We start from the raw sequence: 23,417 nt of genomic DNA on the forward strand, positions 1-23,417 counted from the left end.
CATCTGGAAAAGCATGGCTGAGGTTCAGTTGAATTTGGTGAGAATTCTAGGTGTGAAAATTTGCTAATACCAGGTAAATTAAAGAAAACCGGAGACTATCAGTCTACGAGAAACAGAATTTAAAGCCAAAATCAAAGTCAAAATTGAGCTGAGGACACAATTGGAAAATAAAACTATAGAAATGGCAGGAACCAAACCAAAGGTAACACCTCTTGAAACCAAAGTATTTTGAACATCACAAAGGAAACAATGTAATCAGATCTATGAGATGAAGTCATGTCAAAATGAATACTTAGTTGGATTAGAAAGTTTAGATCAAGATACTTTTTTTACAATCAAAGTGAAAAATGTTACTTTACGTCATAAAAACTTAACTGTTAGAAAGAGAATATAAACCTAGAGACTAGGGCAACCAGAACCAGAACTCAGAGGGGGAGAGAGAGAGAAGCAGAGAAGGAACAAGCAGCTAGAGTCAGATTACAGTCAGCTCGGCCATGGGATAAAATAGCTAATACATCTAAGGAAGACTAGAATTTAAAGAGTAGCCAGAGTCAGCTCAGAGATAGCCAGCAGAGCCAGCTCTCACAGCTCGGTACATGGGAAAGACAGGACACAGCAACCGAGCTCATCAGCGAATACATCTAAAGAAGACCAGATTTTAAAAAGAAGATTGATTGTCAAGTTGGGCCTGAAGGTCCCTTCAACCAACCAGAAGGATCCAGAAGCAAGAACTTTTTACCTTTCTGTAAAGACAGTAATTGCAGCTTTTAAAAGAAAAAAAATAATAATAAAATAACTTAATTTAACCTGAAATAGTGGTTGTTCCAAAGTCTACTTTACTTACTTAGCAATGCGGGACCCAGGATCGATGCAACTAAGTGGTAAGTAGATGAAATCTTCGGCGAAGGTATGGGTTATACCAGGGGATAACTTGAAATCATAGTTTGACCTGAATAGCACCCACTGAAGCTTGCATCGGAGTCGGGGAGTGAGAATCCCTGTTTACCATTTAGAATGTCGGCCCTTTTTGGTATAGGGGGAATTCTAAGAATAGTGGTGAGTTTTCAAAAACAAGGGGTGTAGGTTAGGTTGATCTTAGATTAGGATAAATGGTCGGCACAACATCGTGGGCTGAAGGGCCTGTACTGTGCTGTACTGTTTTATGTTCTAACTCCCCAAAGCTTGTCCACCATCTACAAGGCACAAGTCAGGAGTGTAATGGAATAGTCTCCACTTGCCTGGCTGAGTTCAGCTCCAACAAAACACAAGAATCTCGACACCACCCAGGACAAAGCAGCCGGCTTGATTGGCATCACTTCCACAAACATTCACTCTCTCCAGCACTGCCGCCGCACAGTGGTAGCAGTGTGAACCATCTACATGATGCACTACAGCAATTCATCAAGGCTCCTTCGACAGCACCTTCTAAATCCCTGAACCTCTACCAAGTAGAAAGACAAGGGCTGCAGATCCATAGGAGACCACACCCTGTAAGTTGTCCTCCGAGCCACACAGCACCCTGGCCTGTTGATTCTGAATTATCAAAATCTTGCCTAGCAGAACTGCACCACACAGACTGCAGTGGTTCAAAAAGGTCACCACCAGTTTCCCAAGGGCTCCTCATAATATACATTGATGAGTTGGGGAAATGAGTAGATCGATGATGGTGGACATCCAAGGGTGGGCCTGGAGAGTCACGTGACAGGGGCCTGGGGCTGGCCCAAAAAACGGTATGGCTGATCGGCGGGAGGGGCAGGCTGGTCACGTGGAACGTGAGGGGGCTGAATGGACCGTTCAAATGGTCACGTGTGTTCGCGCATCTGAAGAGTCTGAAGGCGGACTTTTAGCTGGAGAGGCATTTAAAGATAGGTGACTAGACAAGGTTGAGGAAAGGAGGGGTGGGGCAGGCGTTCCATTTGTGACTGAACATGACGACGAGGGAGATGGTGGTGCTGGTGAATAGCGATGGTGAGTGGGAAGCTGGAGGGGATGGTTCCTGGACAGGCTGGAGTTTCCCAGAGTGGTGGAGGAGTTGGTGCAGGGATTGGGGGCCCCAAATGGGCTGAGGGAGGTGATGGAGAGTATGGAGCGATGCAGGCAGGGAAGGCCCCAGGTATGGACGAGGTTCCGGTGGAGTTTTATTCAATGTTTGGGCGGGGTCCTGGGGCCACTGATGGTGAGCGCGTAAAACGAGGCTAGGGAGAGAGGGAAATCCCTCCCCTACACTGTCGCAGGCTTCCTACTCCGATATTGGGGGCTGGTTTAGCGCAGTGACTAAGCCAGCTGGCTTGTAATTCAGAACAAGACCAACAGCATGGGTTCAATTCCCGTACCGCCCTCCCCGAACAGGCGCTGGAATGTGGCGACTAGGAGCTTTTCACAGTAACTTCATTGAAGCCTACTTGTGACAATAAGTAATTATTATTATTGAAAAAGGATTAGGTGGATTGGACATGCTAAAATGCCCCTTAAATGGGAAAAAAAAGAATTGGATATTTTTTTTAAAAAAAAGGGCAAGGATCGCGAGCAGTGTGGGCGGTCCCACCTGATATCGTTATTAAACGTAGACACAATATACATCAATGATTTGGACCAAAGAATTGCATGCAGTATCTCGAAATTTGCAGACAACACAAAGCTGGGTGGCAGTATGCGCTGTGAGGAGGATGCAAAGAGGAAGCAGCATGACTTGGACAGGCTGGTTGAGTGGGCAAATACTTGGCAAATGCAATATAATGTGGGCAAATGTGAGGTTATCCACTTTGGTGGCAAACACAGGAAGACAGATTATCTAAATGGTGGCAGTTTAGGAAAAGAGGAAATGCAACGAGACCTAGGTGTCATGGTGGAACAGTCGCTGAAGGTTGGCATGCAGGTACAGCAGGCTGTGAGGAAAACTAATGGCATGCTGGCCTTCATAGCGAGAGGATGTGAGTATAGGAATAAGGGTGACTTGCTGCAGTTATACAGGGTAAGCCATTCAGGACTGAGATGAGGACGAACATCTCTCAGAGTTGTGAAGTTGTGGGATTCTCTACCACAGAAAGCTGCTGGGCCAGTTTGTTGGATATATTCAAGAGGGAGCTGGACTTGGCCCTTGTGGCTAAAGGGATCAAGGGGTATGGAGAGAAAGCGGGAATGGGATACTGAACTTGCATGACCAGCCATGATCATATAGAATGGTGGTGCAGGCTCAAACGGCCGAATGGTCTACTCCTGCACCTATTTTCTATGTTGTGCCAGAAAGAGGTACCTTCACCAGTAGAATGCCCTCTTCATCCCAGCGATTCCTACCTTGCGAAGCAATGGCAGTAAATTGAGTGCATGTGCACATATCAATAACACCGGCTCAGTAGTGGATGCTCCTACCCAAGATTTTGTTCGAATTGGAAGCAATTTCTCAGACTGGCAGTTCCTCTTAATTTACCTCCTGGTACATCCTTTTAAAGGAAGAAACGCAAAGCAGTAGATGAAACTTCCCCGTCCATCTTGACCCATCGTGTGGAAACTCTACATGTTTCCTTTTTGCAGATAGCTAACCACAGGCTCCTAACTTCCTCAATTTCCATGTTGTTTGGGACTGAGGACTTCTCGGCTGGAGCATTCGCTTAACAGACAGAATAACTAGGAGCTGATACTGTGGCACAATAGTGTGAAAATGTGGATGATATATATTTACAGAATATAATTATGATAAATTTATCAGATGATATAATTTGTACAATAAATTTGTAAAGCTATTTAAAAATTTAATAAAAATAAACTTTATATCAGTTTTAAATGTAAAAATAAGAGGCTGGATTCTCCACCGGCAGGATCCTCCGTTTTGCCGGCAGCACACTTACGCTCGCAGATTTCCCTGGTGGCATGGGGGTGACCACAAATGAAACCCCATGGGCCGGCTGCTTGGACGGAGAATGGTGCTGACGACGAGGGCGCGCCGCACCAGAAAACGGGTGCGGTAGGACGGAGAATCCCGTCCAAGGTATCTAAACAGTCAAATTGGTAGTACAGATCTTGAACCTTGTTGGAAAGAGACATGTTGCTGAGGTTTTCCACCTTGCACTCAATGCATTTGGCGTTGCGTTTGCCCAGGTGAGTGCAAGACGGAATGTTTCAGCAACATCTCTCCTGTCACAACCTTGACTTCTCAATTTTACAGGTCATCGCTAAGGAGAGCCCCTAGGCAAGAGCGAGATCTCGATTACTTAATTTAGTTCTCCGCAACATAGCATAAATGTCTGATAATTTTCGCGCTCCTGGCCAGAAATCAGTTTTTCCTCCAAAGTTATCAAGTGGATAATTTATCATTTAATTTATTCTTTCCTCATCGCATGCGCTAGGCAACATTTTAATCAGTCTCACATATGTCAAAACTTTAATAACAAACAAGAAACATAAGAATGCCAAGGCATGTAAAGCAGGTTAAACCTTTTGTTGAATTTATTTAGCATTTTAAGATGTCTGCGGGAGGAAAAAGACTGCACATTCATGCATATTTAAAAACACTGCAATGCATGAAACGTCTGCTTGTGCATTACCTTAAGTTGAGTCGTCAGTAGCACTCTCCTCAAGGTATCGGAGTTACTTGCCCTTCTTTGACTTGTCTTCTGAAGCCTGGGCTCTGAATATATAAAATTATTTGCACATTAAAACAAACATAAATCACAAGTCCAAACTGCTAAAGTTCATTGAGGCATAGGCTATATAGAGGAATAGGCTGTATAGAGTTTAACTAGGGCCAGAATTTAGATTGTCATGTGTAGAGGTACAGTGAAAAGTATTGTTCTGCGTACAGCCCAGACAGATCATTCCATACATGAAAAACATAGGATATACGATAGATACGCAGTGTAAATACATAGACATAGTGTGAAGCACATGGAGTATAGTGGTACACAGTAGAGAAGATGCATGGAGAGATCAAATCAATTCAGTTCATAAGAGGGTCATTCAGGAGTCTGGCAGCAGTGGGGAAGAAGCTGTTTTTGAATCTATTTGAGCGTGTTTGCAGAATTTTGTGTCTTCTTGGAAGAGAGACTAACAGGAGTGGGAGGGGTCTTTGACATGCTGCACGCACGGTAGCAGTGATTAGCACTGTTGCTTCACAGCGCCAGGGACCCGGGTTTGATTCTCGGCTTGGGTCACTATCTGTGCAGAACATAGAACATAGAAAATACAGCACAGAACAGGCCCTTCGGCCCACGATGTTGTGCCGAACCTTTGTCCTAGATTAATCATAGATTATCATTGAATTTACAGTGCAGAAGGAGGCCATTCGGCCCCGAGTCTGCACCGGCTCTTGGAAAGAGCACCCCACCCAAACTCAACACCTCCACCCAACACCAAGGGCAATTTTGGACACTAAGGGCAATTTATCATGGCCAATCCACCTACCCTGCACATCTTTGGACTGTGGGAGGAAACCGGAGCACCCGGAGGAAACCCACGCAGACACGGGGAGGACGTGCAGACTCCGCACAGACAGTGACCCAAGCCGGAATCGAACCTGGGACCCTGGAGCTGTGAAGTAATTGTGCTATCCACAATGCTACCGTGCTGCCCTTAAAAACAAATAAATCTACACTATATCATTTTACCGTAATCCATGTACCTATCCAATAGCTGCTTGAAGGTCCCTAATGTTTCCGATTCAACTACTTCCACAGGCAGTGCATTCCATGCCCCCACTACTCTCTGGGTAAAGAACCTACCTCTGATATCCCTCCTATATCTTCCACCTTTCACCTTAAATTTATGTCCCCTTGTAATGGTTTGTTCCACCCGGGGAAAAAGTCTCTGACTGTCTACTCTATCTATTCCCCTGATCTTCTTATAAGCCTCTATCAAGTCGCCCCTCGTCCTTCTCCGTTCTAATGAGAAAAGGCGTAGCACCCTCAAACTTTCCTCGTAAGACCTACTCTCCATTCCAGGTAACATCCTGGTAAATCTTCTTTGCACCTTTTCCAAAGCTTCCACATCCTTCCTAAAATGAGGTGACCAGAACTGTACACAGTACTCCAAATGTGGCCTTACCAAAGTTTTGTACAGCTGCATCATCACCTCACGGCTCTTAAATTCAATCCCTCTGTTAATGAACGCGAGCACACCATAGGCCTTCTTCACAGCTCTATCCACTGGAGTGGCAACTTTCAAAGATGTATGAACATAGACCCCAAGACCTCTCTGCTCCTCCACATTGCCAAGAACTCTACCGTTAACCCTGTATTCCGCATTCATATTTGTCCTTCCAAAATGGACAACCTCACACTTTTCAGGGTTAAACTCCATCTGCCACTTCTCAGCCCAGCTCTGCATCCTATCTATGTCTCTTTGCAGCTGACAACAGCCCTCCTTACTATCCACAACTCCACCAATCTTCGTATCGTCTGCAAATTTACTGACCCACCCTTCAACTCCCTCATCCAAGTCATTAATGAAAATCACAAACAGCAGAGGACCCAGAACTGATCCCTGCGGTACGCCACTGGTAACTGGGATCCAGGCTGAATATTTGCCATCCACCACCACTCTCTGACTTCTATCGGTTAGCCAGTTCGTTATCCAACTGGCCAAATTTCCCACTATCCCATGCCTCCTTACTTTCTGCAGAAGCCTACCATGGGGAACCTTATCAAATGCCTTACTAAAATCCATGTACACTACATCCACCGCTTTACCTTCATCCACATGCTTGGTCACCTCCTCAAAGAATTCAATAAGATTTGTAAGGCAAGACCTACCCCTCACAAATCCGTGCTGACTATCCCTAATCAAGCAGTGTCTTTCCAGATGCTCAGAAATCCGATCCTTCAGTACCCTTTCCATTACTTTGCCTACCACCGAAGTAAGACTAACTGGCCTGTAATTCCCAGGGTTATCCCTAGTCCCCTTTTTGAACAGGGGCACGACATTCGCCACTCTCCAATCCCCTGGTACCACCCCTGTTGACAGTGAGGACGAAAAGATCATTGCCAACAGCTCTGCAATTTCATCTCTTGCTTCCCATAGAATCCTTGGATATATCCCGTCAGGCCCGGGGGGACTTGTCTATCCTCAAGTTTTTCAAAATGCCCAACACATCTTCCTTCCTAACAAGTATTTCCTCGAGCTTACCAGTCTGTTTCACACTGTCCTGTCCAACAATATCGGCCCTCTCATTTGTAAATACAGAAGAAAAGTACTCGTTCAAGACCTCTCCTATCTCTTCAGACTCAATACACAATCTCCCGCTACTGTCCTTGATCGGACCTACCCTCGCTCTAGTCATTCTCATATTTCTCACATATGTGTAAAAGGCCTTGGGGTTTTCCTTGATCCTACCCGCCAAAGATTGTTCATGCCCTCTCTTAGCTCTCCTAATCCCTTTCTTCAGTTCCCTCCTGGCTATCTTGTATCCCTCCAGCACCCTGTCTGAACCTTGTTTCCTCAGCCTTACATAAGTCTCCTTCTTCCTCTTAACAAGACATTCAACCTCTCTTGTCAACCATGGTTCCCTCACTCGACCATCTCTTCCCTGCCTGACAGGGACATACATATCAAGGACACGTAGTACCTGTTCCTTGAACAAGTTCCACATTTCACTTGTGTCCTTCCCTGACAGCCTATGTTCCCAACTTATGCACTTCAATTCTTGTCTGACAACATCGTATTTACCCTTCCCCCAATTGTAAACCTTGCCCTGTTGCACGCACCTGTCCCTCTCCATTACTAAAGTGAAAGTCACAGAATTGTGGTCACTATCTCCAAAATGCTCCCCCACTAACAAATCTATCACTTGCCCTGGTTCATTACCCAGTACTAAATCCAATATTGCCCCTCCTCTGGTCGGACAATCTACATACTGTGTTAGAAAAGCTTCCTGGACACACTGCACAAACACCACCCCATCCAAACTATTTGACCTAAAGAGTTTCCACTCAATGTTTGGGAAGTTAAAGTCACCCATGGCTACTACCCTGTGACTTCTGCACCTTTCCAAAATCTGTTTCCCAATCTGTTCCTCCACATCTCTGCTACTATTGGGGGGCCTATAGAAAACTCCTAACAAGGTGACTGCTCCTTTCCTATTTCTGACTTCAACCCATACTACCTCATTAGGGTGATACTCCTCGAACTGCCTTTCTGCAGCTGTTATACTATCTCTAATTAACAATGCCACGCCCCCACCTCTTTTACCACCCTCCCTAATCTTATTGAAACATCTATAACCAGGGACCTCCAACAACCATTTCTGCCCCTCTTCTATCCAAGTTTCCGTGATGGCCACCACATCGTAGTCCCAAGTACCGATCCATGCCTTAAGTTCACCACACCTTATTCCTGATGCTTCTTGCGTTGAAGTATACACACTTCAACCCATCTCCGTGCCTGCAAGTACTCTCCTTTGTCGGTGTTCCCTTCCCCACTGCCTCATTACACGCTTTGGCGTCCTGAATATCGGCTACCTTAGTTGTTGGACTACAAATCCGGTTCCCATTCCCCTGCCAAATTAGTTTAAACCCTCCCGAAGAGTACTAGAAAACCTCCCTCCCAGGATATTGGTGCCCCTCTGGTTCAGATGCATCCCGTCCTGCTTGTACAGGTCCCACCTTCCCCAGAATGCGCTCCAATTATCCAAATACCTGAAGCCCTCCCTCCTACACCATTCCTGCAGCCACGTGTTCAACTGCACTCTCTCCCTATTCCTAGCCTCGCTATCACGTGGCACCGGCAACAAACCAGAGATGACAACTCTGTCTGTACTGGCTTTTAACTTCCAGCCTAACTCCCTAAACTTGTTTATTACCTCCACACCCCTTTTCCTACCTATGTCGTTGGTACCAATGTGCACCACAACTTCTGGCTGCTCGCCCTCCCCCTTAAGGATCCTGAAGACACGATCCGAGACATCCCTGACCCTGGCACCCGGGAGGCAACATACCTTCCGGGAGTCTCGCTCACGACCACAGAATCTCCTATCTATTCCCCTAACCATTGAATCTCCTACAACTATTGCTTTTCTATTCTCCCCCCTTCCCTTCTGAGCCCCAGAGCCAGACTCAGTGCCAGAGACCTGGCCGCTAGGGCCTTCCCCCGGTAGGTCATCCCCCCCAACAGCATCCAAAACGGTATACTTGTTTTGAAGGGGAATGGCCACGAGGGATCCCTGCACTGTCTGCCTGTTTGTTTTTTTTCCCCCTGATGGTAACCCAGCTATTCTTGTCCTGTACCTTGGGTGTGGTTACCTCCCTGTAACTCTTCTCAATCACCCCCTCTGCCTCCCGGATGATCCGAAGTTCATCCATCTTCAACTCCAGTTCCCTAACACGGTCTTTGAGGAGCTGAAGTTGGGTGCACTTCCCGCAGGTATAGTCAGCGGGGATACCGGTGGTATCCCTCACCACCCACATCCTACAGGAGGAGCATGCAACTGGCCTAGCCTCCATCCCCTCTTACCTGACAGAATATAGCTGCCCTGTGGACTAACTAGATCTCCGCCCTCCGACTCTGCTCCCAGTCAGCTACACTTTCTGTAAACTCCTGGCTCTCTTCTCACTCTTTGCGGAAATGTCGGAAACAAAATGAAAGCAGCACCTTACTCCCTCCTCACCTAACTCCCTCGGTCACCAAACTCTTACTATAGCACTCAAAAAGCACCAAATTCAGCACTCAGTGCAAACAAAGTCTGCACTGTAGGGGATCACTTTTATACTGTGAATCTAGCCTCTGAAAACTGGCCTAATCCAATTAACAAGCTCCAGCTGCAAGTGCCTACAAGTAGAAGCCTGTTTAAAGCTGATTGGTTTAGAAGAAGGTGAATTTTCAAACAGCAACTTTTAAGTTAATTAACTAAATAAAAGAAAGACTAAACTTTAGATAAAAATGAAGCCTTATATTCCCTCGGTCACCAAACTCTTACTATAGCACTCAATGCACCAAATTCAGCACTCAGTGCAAACAGAGTCTGCACATTCTCACAGTGTCTGCGTGGGTTTCCTCCAGGTGCTCCGGTTTCATCCCACAAGTCCCAAAAGACGTGCTTATTAGGTGAATTGGACATTCTGAATTCTCCCCTCAGTGTACCCCAACAGGCGCCGGAGTGCGGCGACAAGGGGATTATCACAGTAACTTGATTACAGTATAATGTAAGCCTACTTGTGACATTAATAAAGATTATTGTTATTATTATTATCGGGCGGCACGGTGGCACAGTGGCTAGCACTGCTGCCTCACAGCATCAAGGACCCGATTTCGATCCCTGTCCGTGTGGAGCTTGCACATTCTCCCCATGTCTGCTTGGGTCTCACTCCAACAACCTAAAAAGATGAGCAGGGTAGATGGATTGGCCATGCTAAATTGCCCCTTAATTGGAAAAAAAAGTATTGGGTACTCCAAATTTAAAAAAATGATGATTATTATAAGGCAGCGGGAAGTGCAGACAGAGTCAATGGATGGGAGGCGGGTTCGCATGATGGACTGGGCTGTGTTCACGACTCTGTAGTTTCTTACGGTCTTGGGCCGAGAGCAGTTGCCATACCAAGCTGTGATGCAGCTTGTGATACTTATTTGGTAAATAAATGAGGAGATGCTATTGTCATGGGATTGTCCCTTTAAGAAATGTTTTGTCTTATCAAATGGCTTCAGTGATGTCATTGTGTGGGTGGAGCTGGGCTGTGGCTCCGAGTTTTACTTTCATTTTTGAGCTGGGAGCTGTTGTGGCTTTTTTTCCCCCACATTTGGCTGCTGTATTCAGACAGACAAGGATCTTGGAATCTCTCTCTGCATTTTGAAGGTGTCTCCAGATTACGTGATAACTTAAAAGTGATGACTGTTTTCTGGAAGGAATTCAAACCTTCTGTTTTGGACAGGTAACAAATAGTACCTACAACAGGTCTCAAGTGCTGTGAAGGCAGGCCCTTGTGCTCCTCGTAACCCAAATCAATAAACAGTTATAGGTCAGGTGAATTCCACATATACTTTGGAGTTTCCTAAACGCTGGTCCATAACACTATTAAATCCAAGCTGACATATGACCGAGAATCACAGTAAACCCTAAGCACCACCTATTATGCTGAATGGAATTAAAGCATCCCCAATGCTGCAGCTTCCATGTGGTCTGTACGGCTCATCCAGTACTTGTGTAGGAGCCATTAAAAGGAGCCATTATACATTATTTGGTGCATCTGTCTCTGGGCATTAAAATAGTTAGGCAATAATACCTTGCGAGGAACCTATGAAACGCTTCACTAGCTACAGATTTAGTTGAATAACTAACAAGTTAAAATACTGCACTACCAAGAGAATGACAGTGAGCTTCACCTCCTTAAACACCTCTATCCCGATACCTCCCCCCTTCTCCTTTAAGCTCCTCAATAGAACACCTCAGTGAGCAAACCTATGTATTTTTTTAAAATTTAAAGTACCCAATTAATTTTTTCCAATTAAGGGGCAATATAGCATGGCCAATTCACCTAACCTGCACATCTTTGGGTTGTGGGGGTGAAACCCACGCAAACATGGGGAGAATGTGCAAACTCCACACAGACAATGACCCAGGGCTGGGATCAAACCTGGGACCTCGCCGCCGTGAGGCAGCAGTGCTAACCACTGCACCACCGTGGTGCCCTTGAGCAAGTCTATGATAACTCTAAATCTTGTAGAAATTATTAAATGTGAGCATTCTTTTGGGAATACTAAAACTTGTACAAAAGATACTATATTGAAATTTCAACATGAAATCAGTAGCCGATTTAAGAAATACAGTAATATCTAATTTTGCACCAACAGTTCAAAACCTGGAGATGAATGCTCACCCATTTGTATAGGAGTGCAGTAAAGAACATCAGGAATTCCATCACTTCTGATCCTTGGTGTAAAAGGTGTGCTATGTAGAACAGATGCTGAATTCTCAGCCGTTTTTGTTTTAGACTGAAGGGGTGATCTTTCCAGCGGCTGCTCGTCACACTGTCCAGTATTTGAAGGCACACTACCGCTGGTCAATGGTGGACAATCCTCTGCTGCAGTCTCTGTGCTGAAGGGTGATGTTGGCTTAATGATGTCCCCATTTTCTTCATTGATTTCCCACTGCCTTGCATTAGGAGAAGCTGGCTGCTGCCATGGTGATAGCAGTGGTGAATCAGGAGAACTGTACCCACGATAGTAATCATCATCATCTTCAAATGGCTGCGTTACCTTGGTTGGTTGGTTTGCTGGAGACTGAGGTTTCACGTTGTTCTGCTCTGGGACTTCTTTCAGCAGTGGTGTTTCAGGAGAGGAGGGAGCTTCACTTAGCTCAGCATGCTTTACAGCTTGTCCTTGGCCCAGAACTGCAGAAACTGCCTCAGTCAGCTCTTCAGCTGGAGAAGCTCCACATTCTGGTGAAGGCGGCAAGCACAGATTCTGGTTGGTATTTTCAGTTCGACCAGGAGGATGTTTTGAGCGTTTCTTTGACTGCTCGTATTCTCTTTTGGCCTGCAGCCATAACTGCACTCGTTGTAAACTGGGTGGGCTTTTACATGGCAGGATTATAATCTTTCGGTCTTCAGAAGCTCCTAGGCTAGCCCCCATCCTTTGAGCGGTAGAATGTCTATTACCGGTAAAAGCTGGGGAGCCAGGCCTCGCATTTTGTGTCATCGCTGACAAGGCTGTCTTCCAGAACTGCAGCCCTTCCAGTGAAAAATCTCCATCAAACTCTGGCAATTCATTGGGTAATCTGGTTTCAACCATCAGCAGCTGTCCTCCTATTTCCCTATCATTGAAGGAAAAAATTATTTAGTCAGCTGGACAATACTCATTTAACTTTTTATTCAAAACCACACAGTTGTGAGTTACATCCTACTGCATCTTACACACGAGTGATTTTAAATTTTTTTTACTGTTTGACACTTCTAGATTATCACTTGATCACCTCCTTCTGCACTGTAAATTCTATATCTATATATCCATACCTCTACTATTCTAATCAGTGAGTCGATCACACTAAAGTCAAGGAAGATAGAGGGCCCTATTCCCCCCCCCCCCCCCACCCACCCCCACCAGCGAGCGGCGATTCTCCAGCGCGGATGGGCCGAGCGGCCGCAACGACATGACAGGTTCCCGCCGGTGCCGTCCACCTCTGGTCGCCCTCGGCGGGAACACTGAGGGGGAGGGAGGGGGGCTCCTTCACCGGGGTGGCCTCCGATGGGGTCTGGCCCACGATCGGGGCCCAGCGATCAGCGGGCCGGCCTTCCCCCCGGGCCTACTTCCTTCCGCGCGCGGCCCCAGAACACCAGTCCCATGTTGGTGAGGGGCCGGCGTGCGCAAGACGTTCACCACGCATGCGCAGGATGGCGCGGCCCAACTGCGTATGCGCAGGATTGGGCTGCCCCAACTGCGCATGCGCGGGTTGGCACGGCACCCATTTGGCGTGAACCGTTCCAGCGCCGTGCTGGCCCCCTATGGGGGCCAGAATAGATAGTGCCCGGGCCCTGTTCACGCTGTCGTGAAACGCGACGGCGTTCACGACGGCGCGAACACTTGGCCTCCATAATCAGAGAATCGCCCCCAGAGTCTCTGCTTTGTTTTGAAGAATTGAATAGATGAAGTTATAATTGCAAATATTTATAAAACCCATCTCACTTACTTCAGAGACTTTTTTTGTTGTTTTTGGTGCATTCTTTACAAATAAAATGTTGCATCCAGCACTCAGGCAGAATGTCTAAATTGGGAAACTATTACGGTTATATTTGTTTTGCAAGAAATGATCAGTGAGGTGTCGCATTCACCCATTCAAAAGAAACTAGATTGGACCGCTGGAAATTCTTACAGCATCAATTTCCTGTTGATTTTTCAGCACTTGCTCCAGGTTTTCGAAGACCTAATGTGGGTTTTCACCACCACTCTTCGAAAACCACCAAGGTAAATGCCTCAAAATCACACTGCGGCCATCTATAGAAAGTACTTATCACCAAACAGGATACTACAAAATCAAAGATCGGTTACCTGCCAGATTTTTGTGCTCATAATTTAAATTTATCGTGCCACGCACATCTCACCAAAATCTGGGAGATTAAGCAGAGGTTAGCCAACTACAGGAGATTAACCAACTAAATTTACCAGCACAAAGCTATGTTCAGAAGCCCACTGTATATTGCACTTCGTGGGCTGCTATGTTCTGAGGATATCAGCCCCGACTGCTGAAGCAAATCTTCTCTGCCCAGCTCAAAGAGGGCTTCAAAACAAGAGGACGATAAAGGAAGCGTGTCAAAGACATCCTGAAGGCTTACCTCAAGAAATGCTACATCGCCTGGGAGACCCTTGCTCAGAAGAGACCTACTTGGAGGAACCTCCTGATTCAAGGGACACAATTCTCAGAGAACACCCAATGGCAAGAGGAGACCCGGAAAAGGAAGCTGAGAAAGGAATACAAGAGTCCAAGTATCATTCCCACCTCCCGGAAACACCTGGCAAGTGTGCGGTCGAAGATGCAGATCCAGGATCGAGCTCATCAGCACGCAAGAACCTACAGAACCCATGACCTTAGATTGACAATCATACTCGTTAGCAAGTGATCGCCGACGAAGGCATATCCAGCCCAGTCCACCTTGTATTATAAGTGAGTGGTCAAAATGTCAACATTCAGACATCAGGACCAGGAAGAATAAACCCAAGAATCAGAACGTTATAACCCAGAAGTAACAGAGTTTCTTCCAGAGCTCGCCTTTCAAAATCAAAGATTACGAGGGGGCAAACGCTGAATCTGCTAACATTCTGGATGCAATGCACCTTACCACCACAGTACCATCCAGCTGACCCACATACTTCAAAAAGCACGCTAGGTGGGAGACAGACTTAGAGCAGTTCTAGGAAGGCTTCAAAATCCGCAAGGAAGAGGGCGAGACAGTGGGCGGACATGTTGCTGCTGCTGCTGGTGGGGTTCAGCCTGTGGACTGACCAGATTCAGAGAAAATCAAGTGCGATGTCAGAAAACCAGGTAAATAATTTTGAATATTTTATTCATTTATCTTTTTAAGAACTGGTCCAATTTATCAGTACCCAAGATTTTATTAGTAGCAAGGTATTTGTAGTGGCAGTAGGGAAACTTACTGAAGTAGCAGGGTTTATTAATTAAAAAAAAAAATAATTTGTTCAAAGATGGCAGGTGAGGTGAGGTGTTGCGACTGTGGATTGTGGGAGCTCCTGGACACCAGCGTGATCCAGGGCTAAACATGCCCGCATAAGTGTCTGCAGCTTCAGGAGGTTTGGCTCAGAATCATTGAGCTGGAGGCCAAGCTGCTGGCACTGATACATCAGGGAGTGAGAAATTACCTGGGACACTTTATTCGAAGAGATGGCTATACCCATTAGGCTAGGCAGATATTTAGAGTTGGTCGCTGGTCAGGGACAAGAGGGGATGAGTGCGAGTCAGGCAGGTAATGGGCTCCAGCACACAGTGGAACAATGCCCTTTGGTCCCCTGCTTGAATGGCAATGTGGTAGTAATAGGGGCCAGAATAGTAAGGGGGATAGATACTTGAGCTGTGACCAGGAGGTCCGAAAGTTGTATTGCCTGCCCAGTGCTCAGGACATCTCCTCAGGATTGAAGAGGGCCTCACGACTGGCAGGAATTTAGAGCGGGAGGATCCAGTTGTTGTCATGTGGGAACCAATGAGATAAGTAGAACCAAGTGACGGAAGATTTAAAAATCCAAAGAGAAAGGTCAAGGCATCAGACAAGCACAGCACGGTGGCCCCTTAGTGTCCAAAAATAGAAGTTTAGATGGGGTTAGGAGGATAGGATGGGGCCTGGGTGGGGTGCTCCTTCGGAGGGTCAGTGCAGGCTCAATAGGCCGAATGGTCTCCTTCGGCACTGTAGTAATCCTATTCTATTCTATGATTCTGGAACGCGGGTAAAGATAAGCACAATGGGACAAGAAGGGTCAGAGGTTAACAAAGAAATGCACAATGAATAAGGTGTTTGCAGGGAACAGAAGTTAAAAAAATTAACTTGAAGTTCTTTATCTGAACACAAAGCAATAAGACAAATGAACTCCTGACACAGGTAAATGATTTAGATCTGATTGCCATTGGAAAGGCATGGTTACAAGGTTGGAAAATAAATATTCCTTGGTACACAATAATTTGGAAAAACAGAATCGCAAAGGAGGAGAGTTAGTCCTTATATTAAAAGGATGACTTTATTACATATAGAGAACACTGATCTTGCCTCAAAAGATGAAAAGAATCAGCATGGGTAGAAATTGGAAATAGCAAGATCAGAAAATGCTTGCCTCATTGGACGGGGCATCGAGTATAAAATCAGGCAAGTCATGCTACAGATGCAAAGAACCTTGGTACGCTGCACTTGGGAATATTGCGCACAATTCTGGTCGCCACATACCAGAAGGATGTGGAGGCCTTGGAGAGGGTGCAGAGGTTTACCAGGATATTGTCTTGTCTGGATGTTGTTAGCTATGCGGAGAGGCTGAACAGACACGGTATGTTTTCATTAGAAAGATGGAGGTTGAGAGGTGACCTGATATAGAGGTCTACAAGATTATGAGTAGCATTGATAGAGTAGGTGGGCAGGCACTCTTTCCCAGGGTGGAAAGGTCAGTCACCAGGGGGCATAGGTTTAAGGTCCATGGGGCAAAGTTTAGAGGAGACGTGCAAGGCATATTTTTTGTTTTAAAAAAAAACAGAGGGTGGTGAGTGCCTGGAATGCATTGCCAGGGGAGGTTGTAGAAGCAGATACATTAACGGCGTTCAAAAGGCATTTCGACAAATATATGGATAGGATGGGTATAGAGGGACACGGCATGAGGAAGTGCTGAGGGTTTTGGCCAAGGATGGTATCTGACCAGTACAGGCTTGGAGGGCCAAAGGGCCTATTCCGGTGCTGTATTGTTCTTTGTTAAGCTCTGTCCATTCCTGTCCCATTGTGCGTGTCTTTAACTACATTACTGTACTTCTCTAATGTCTTGACCTTTCTAAATCTCCCTTCACCTGGTTCTACTTGTGCCATTGGTTCCCACATAGACAAGGACAACAACTAGGTCCTCCCCCTCCAAGTTCCTCAACAGGCTCCCTTAACCCTGGCACCATCCAGCAACACTGGAAATAGTGTGGTTGAGGCAAATACAGTGATGGTTCACAGGAAGGAAAATAGAATTGCAGGGCTACACGGAAAAGGCAGGGAGCGACAATAGCTAAATTGCTCAGAGCTAGCATGGACTCAAATGGGCCAAATGGTCCCCTTCACTAATCATTCTATGATTCTAATCTACTTCCTAAAATAATCTATTGTGCAAAAATTAATAAAACTGCTAAACAAACAAAATACAGTAATAATTATGGCAACAGGAAATTTATTGACGAAAGTATTAAAAGATCAGAGCTTGATCCCAGATCGTTACGGATTAATCTAAGCTGCTGAAAGAGCGCATTTCTAAGAGGGCGGAGAGATTGTATCAGTTTAATATCTTTTGGAAAGAACCAGTTGTATTTGGGAAGAACCGGTTTCAGAGCATCAATATTTGTACAAAACCAAGAAAAATATTACTTTATCAACTCCAAGTAAAAAACAGTTTGAACAAATGTTTTGATCATGGTGCAGCATCATATACTTAATTCAAAAATAGGACTCCTCTTAGTAAGTTAATACTTTCATGATTTTACACTGCTAGAGGGGCAGATAGACTTCTCACCTGGGTTTTTCCGGAGCATCTGAAGGATCACTGCAGAATGGTTCTTGGTAGACAGTTTCAGCCAGGTTATGATCAAACAGAGTTGCCACTATTTCCTCTCGGCTTGGCGGTGACATTAAAGGCTTTAAAATGTGAGCACCTGATGTGCGGCTGATGTAACAGCTATTTTTGGTTTGTAATGGGGAACTAACGGATGCTGGAGAACTGTGAGATGTCGCTGGGGAACCATTGCTGTATTTGGAAGCACAGAGCTCTGGATCTTCACAGTTTATTGCCGCCATGTCTTCCCCAATAAATCCCAAAGCTCCATTTGGACTTGATCCAGTCGAAAGGGCAGACAGACAAACATCGGATCTGTCGCATTCCCTACCACCTCCTTCATCCAGCAGCATTATTTGGCCCATGGATGACTTCACAGGGCTACAGGAGGTTTCGTTCTCCAAAGAATCATGACAATGATTAGGGGTCTGATCCTTCAGCTCCAAAGTTGACATTCCAGACAAATGGGTACAAGATGACTCAGAAGAGCTTGACAGAACATTCTGAATTGGCATATCAGAGTTTTTATTGAATTGCTTCAATTTGTCTCCGTCGTCTAAAAAGGACTTTTCAAACAGGTCAGGGCTGATGGAGCCAGGCCTAGACCACTCGGTATTTTCTGAAGGCTGATGCACTTGGTCAGAGTGTTGCATTTTACTGCTCTGGGATTTGTAAGCACAAGGCTCCATAATTGCCTGGGCTGGAACGGACTCCTGAACAACATCACTCAAAAACTTCTGAGGCAGATTTTGCTCAGCTGCTGGCATGAATTGACACCCAGAATATATTGTACAATATCTGGTTTGTCCAACAGTATTGATATCAAAATTGTAAGATGGGGGGAGTTCAGGTGATAAACTCTCAAAGCTGTAACTATCAAAGCCTGCGTCTGAATGAAAAACGGGGCTGTCATCAGAAAAGGGACATTTGGTTTGAGAAGTTTGAGATTTCTTGGTGAGATCCCTTTTGGAGGTTTTGGCTTTCTTCTGTGCAATCTTTGCATTTCTCGGGTTTTTGGGTTTTTTTGAGCCGAAATCCTTTGGGGACGTTGAATGAGCAGCCGGGAGAAAACCAGAAAAATCTGTGTTGGCAGGGCTTTTATGGAGTTCATTTTGCTCATTTGGGCAAGAAATACTTCGATGAAACAGTGCTTTTGGTGAAGAAGCTTGAACATTTCCTTGTTGTGCTTTTTGCTGCCTTTTCTGCAGCAACTCTCTCAGAACGATGAGACTAGACTGACCATTACCAACAGGCACTTGGCCATCTATTCTTAGATTGAGTTCAGATTTCGGAGCTGGAGGCATGATATTTGTTTCCAAGAAAGTTTCCGACACTGATCTCTGCTTTATTCTAGGAGGTGTGAAATCAGATATATCCAAAATGTTGCCAGTTTCTTGTTCCCTTTCCAAAACTTTTTTCACCAAGTTATTGTGGCTACATGGAGTAAGATTAAGACCCTGGCCATCGTTTTCACTTGTGACTGTAGAAATCCTTACAGGCAAATCGATGACACTATTTGTTTGTGGATATGGTGAATGTTGATTTACTTCAGAAATAAGTAAAGTAGGTTTTGATTGCTGATGAGCTTTGGGTCGTTGGAATGATTGGGATGGATAATTTACTTTGCCATCAACCTCAAGCTCCGATTGAGAAAATGCAGACTTCTGGTCAGATTTATACATTTGCATGCCCTCTCCATTTTGCCTCTCTCTAGCTTCAGGGACAAGTGGACCACCAGCTTTTGTGCGGCTCATAAGCTGCGGCCTCTGCTGCATTGGATTGTTTCTCTGTAGTCTGAACATGTCTTCAGTTGACTGAACTGGCAGGTGAGAGTACTGTAAAGACTGTGGAGGAGGTTGATCTGTGGAAGGGGCCATTAAGTGATCAAAGCAATGCTCACCTTGATGAAGGGTCAATGCTGCCTGTGATACAAGGCTCGTGCCCATTGACAATTGGAAATTATCTGTCATTTGAGTTTTGTTATCCAACATGTAAATAGACTCCGAGCGTCCGCAAGAAGGACCCGTTTTACTGAGACTGAAGGGCAGGCTGGAATGTAACTGGGACTGAGAACATGTTGCCAATTGGGATAGTGTGTCTGAGACTTGCTCACCTGGTGGATAAGAGAAGTCAGGTAGGTTTGGGTTGTCATCGGCTTCCAACAAAGAACAATAGTAACCCCCAGAATCGCCTTGGATTTCTTCAGAATAGGGTTGAGTTGAAGGAAGATGCCCTGTTGAACAGATGCTCAAAGGAATGTTGGGCTGCTCATCAGTCTTAGAAATGGGGTCTGATTCTGCAACGTGCACATTTTCAAAATTTCCACAAAACCTATTTATGGCTTTATCTTTAGAGGATGAATTCAGTTCAGCGCCGATGAGCTCAGAGCTTCTCTTTTGCTCCTGCGTTTCCGAAATTTGAAGTGTTCCCTGCTTTTCAGCAGAGTATGGAATGGTATTCTTTTGTTTCCGCGTCCATTTTTTTCTTGTTTTCTTGCGCTGCTTTAACTGCTGTTCATCTTTTTCATCATTGGTCACTTGCTTAGTTTTCTGGGATACTCTCCTCTTTTTAGCTGTGGTGCCAGCATTGCAGGGAGACTTTTTCCTGGATTTTAAACCTTGCTTTTTTCCACCATTTCTATTGCCTTGCAACACCTGGTCAGAATTGTTCAAAGCACAGGGGTCACTGTCTCTTCCTAGTACATCATCTTCAGTTGATTCAATGGATGGCATTCCATCCCCTTGCATTTCACTTGGTGACCAGCATCGAGGTGGCGATGGTTTCGAAGGACTTGGCAATCTCTCGGACATAAAGCCGAGCTTATACATTACGTCTTTATATTCTGTTGAGCAGTCATCAGCCTCAGCACTGTAACAAGGCGAAGGTGGGGAAAGTGGTGAAAATTCAACTTTCTTTGTAAAAGTACTTCTTTTTACTGAGGTTTGGCTAGCAACGTTCAGTTTTCTCTTTCTTTGTAGCTTTTTGAATCTTCCAGCTCGCTTTTTTAAGCTCGACTGAACTTTTGCTTTTTTTCCTCTCTTTGGTGTAGGTGTTGCAAAAGGTTTGATAACAAGAGGAGGTTCAGTGACCTTGGGCCACCAGTCTTTTAATGGTGAAATTTTGTGATATTTTTGCAGTTTATCATCATCAAGCACAACATGGTCCTCATTCGAATCCACTTTCCCTATCTTAACCAGCATATTTTTCCTACCTTTGAATCGGTTAATAATAATATATTTTATAATCACAGGGGGTTCCTTCTTGTTAAGCCTTCGCCTTTTGCGTGATCGCTGAGTACAATCCGCACTGTTATCGTTGGCTTTCGAACATTCTGGCCGAATTGGACTGGTCTTAAAGACTTCTGAACCTTGGCCATGTTCACTGTCTTCAGCTTCATAGCTTACTTTCCGCTTTGTTCGGAGTGTATACTTACTGCATGCTAACCGAAACGACTGCCCCTCGAGGCCATTTTCTGGAGATCCTTCCTTGTTAAAGATCTGGGATTCCAAATGAAGACCATGATCTAAAGACTTCATCGAATGGTGATCCAATGATCCTTCATTTTGCAGTACTCTGTTGCTACAAGAGTTCAGTTCGGTGGATTGGGCACGTTTCATCTTTGCAGTTGTAGGGTTTTCTGTCAACTGGGCCCCATTTGATTTCTTTTTACTCAACTTGAGCTTTAGCCTGCGGTCATCCTGTTTCTGAAGCTTTGACGGCCTGTTGGAGGCTTTTTCTGGACATTTCAGACAATTGGGAAGTACCACGCTAGGGAAAAATGTGTACTGAGCCTCATGCTGATCAATGACAGTTTTCTCTCTTTGGGTTGCTTGGAAGTCTTCATATCTAATTTTAAGCTCATTACGGCTTTTCTCAATGTTGCCTTCAGCATCTGTTGCATGTTCTTCAAAAAGCTGAACCCCATTTTTTATGCCTATTAGGGGAACCAAAGGTTTATCATACATGCTGTTTTCTTTTTTATTGGATGCAAGAGGCACTTTATTAGCTCTCCTCCCCACTAAACAACCGAGGGTTGAATTACTATGAAATTCATCTTCATTGGTTAGATTTCTGTGGTGCGTAAATGACAAATTCTTTTCACAGTTAATGCTGATGTAACGCTTTACCCTCTGATGTTTATCAGTGTGTGATGGCACATGATTCTCATAGTCATTGGTTATATGTTTGCTTTCACAGACCGAATCTGCAGATCTATCTACCATATCAGCATCCACAAACTTCACATTGCAAAGGCCAATTTCTTCAGTAGGTGCACAGTATTTTAAATCATAGCTGGCTTCATTCGAAAAATTAGAAACTGAGTGTTCCGGCTTCTTGGCGATGAATGAATTTTGATACGAGGGCAATTCTGTTGAGTTCAACCCATCAAGTGTATGAGGTGCGGTACTTGCATGATTGTACTGTAGTCCAACATGATCAGATGATGGCAGTTCTAATATCACAGGCTCTTTGTGAAACGTGGTCTTTGCCAGCACTTTGTCTCGGACAGCTAACGTGGAATGACCTCTTGAACCATCTTCATTTAAAGTGTTATCTAAAATTCAACAAGTTCAAGAAGATAGTCATGGAATTACTGAAGAATAAGAGAAAATGAAAATAGTTCAGCTTGACACAATAAAAGCAAGCAGATTTTGTAACATTAAAAGTACATTGGCACCAACTTTCTCCCTCTCTCTTCCCATGCTAGTCACTTGTATCCAAGCAAGGGCTAGTTCAAATGGGAAAAATCTTCACACATCAGCATCTCACAGACTTGAAACGTACTCAAAGCAGTCACTATACAATTTCCTTTCCCGCCCCAAAACAAACCAAGTAAAGGTACCAAATTTAAAGCGATTGCCACGGACCCATGATCGACAAATTCAAAGTCACTCATTTAGGGTAACTTACACTTATCGCCATGTCAGGCACTTACCAACAAGCGATAAAGGCAAGTCACTCTTGGTGTTGCACTCATCACTTATGTTGCAAGTGTAAAAAGGCCACTGACTGAGTAGCTTTGCTAGCTTTCCTCGCGTATTAATCGTCCAGCACGAGGCCATTCAGGCCTTTTGTGCTTGCGCAGGCGCTTGCAAAGAGCTGCCATTTGGGCCCAATCATCTGCTCCTTCCCTAAAACCCTGCAAGTGTTTTCCTTTTCAAGTATATTCATTTATAGATGTGGCATGCAGTCAGAGAAGCCAAGAAGGGGAAACAAAATGCTGTCGGAAAACTGCATGGAAGTGGAAAATGAGTTGTGACAATTTCTGGCTAAGCACAACATCTTAGAGCTATATTCCAACACGACACTAATGGGATCCATACAGCCAGAAGTGGGAAGAGTTGTTTATCCCAGGAAAAGCACAAAAACAGTCTCATTTCAGATCCCCATGTGTAAACTTGCTGTATAATTTTCTTAACTTGGAAATAAAGCAGACAACTCATCCCAACAATAACTGGAGGTGACGAGGGGATGTTATTGTGTCATATAGAAACACGGCATTGCTTTGACATGAATTGCATCATGCTGGGGTGCTTGACAATTAAAAAAGGGATTTCCAGACACTTTCAATATGCTGCTACTGTTAGAGGAGGTTTCATGTTTCATAAATATCATCTCCACAACTGAATGTCTATTGAACTATGTAAGTACAGTGCCTAATCTGAAAGTGCCCCAAAGCCCTTCAGCAGTTTAAATCAAAGAGAAATCAAGTA

At 44.9% G+C, this 23,417-nt stretch overlaps 1 protein-coding gene across 1 annotated transcript in view; it reads right to left on the reverse strand.

Moving 5' to 3' along the window:
- The window catches only part of rev3l (REV3 like, DNA directed polymerase zeta catalytic subunit), a 259,050-nt gene that overhangs the window by 79,153 nt on the left and 156,480 nt on the right, over window positions 1-23,417 (reverse strand). Inside the window, exons 13-15 of the mRNA XM_072500038.1 lie at window positions 17,665-22,258; window positions 11,796-12,730; window positions 4,542-4,624 (exon numbers count right to left, since the gene is read on the reverse strand). Coding sequence (XP_072356139.1) covers window positions 4,542-4,624; window positions 11,796-12,730; window positions 17,665-22,258 — 5,612 coding nt within the window. The remainder of the gene's footprint in view (window positions 1-4,541; window positions 4,625-11,795; window positions 12,731-17,664; window positions 22,259-23,417) is intronic.

This window comes from Scyliorhinus torazame, chromosome 4 (assembly GCF_047496885.1).
Source record: "Scyliorhinus torazame isolate Kashiwa2021f chromosome 4, sScyTor2.1, whole genome shotgun sequence".
Taxonomy (NCBI): domain Eukaryota; kingdom Metazoa; phylum Chordata; class Chondrichthyes; order Carcharhiniformes; family Scyliorhinidae; genus Scyliorhinus; species Scyliorhinus torazame.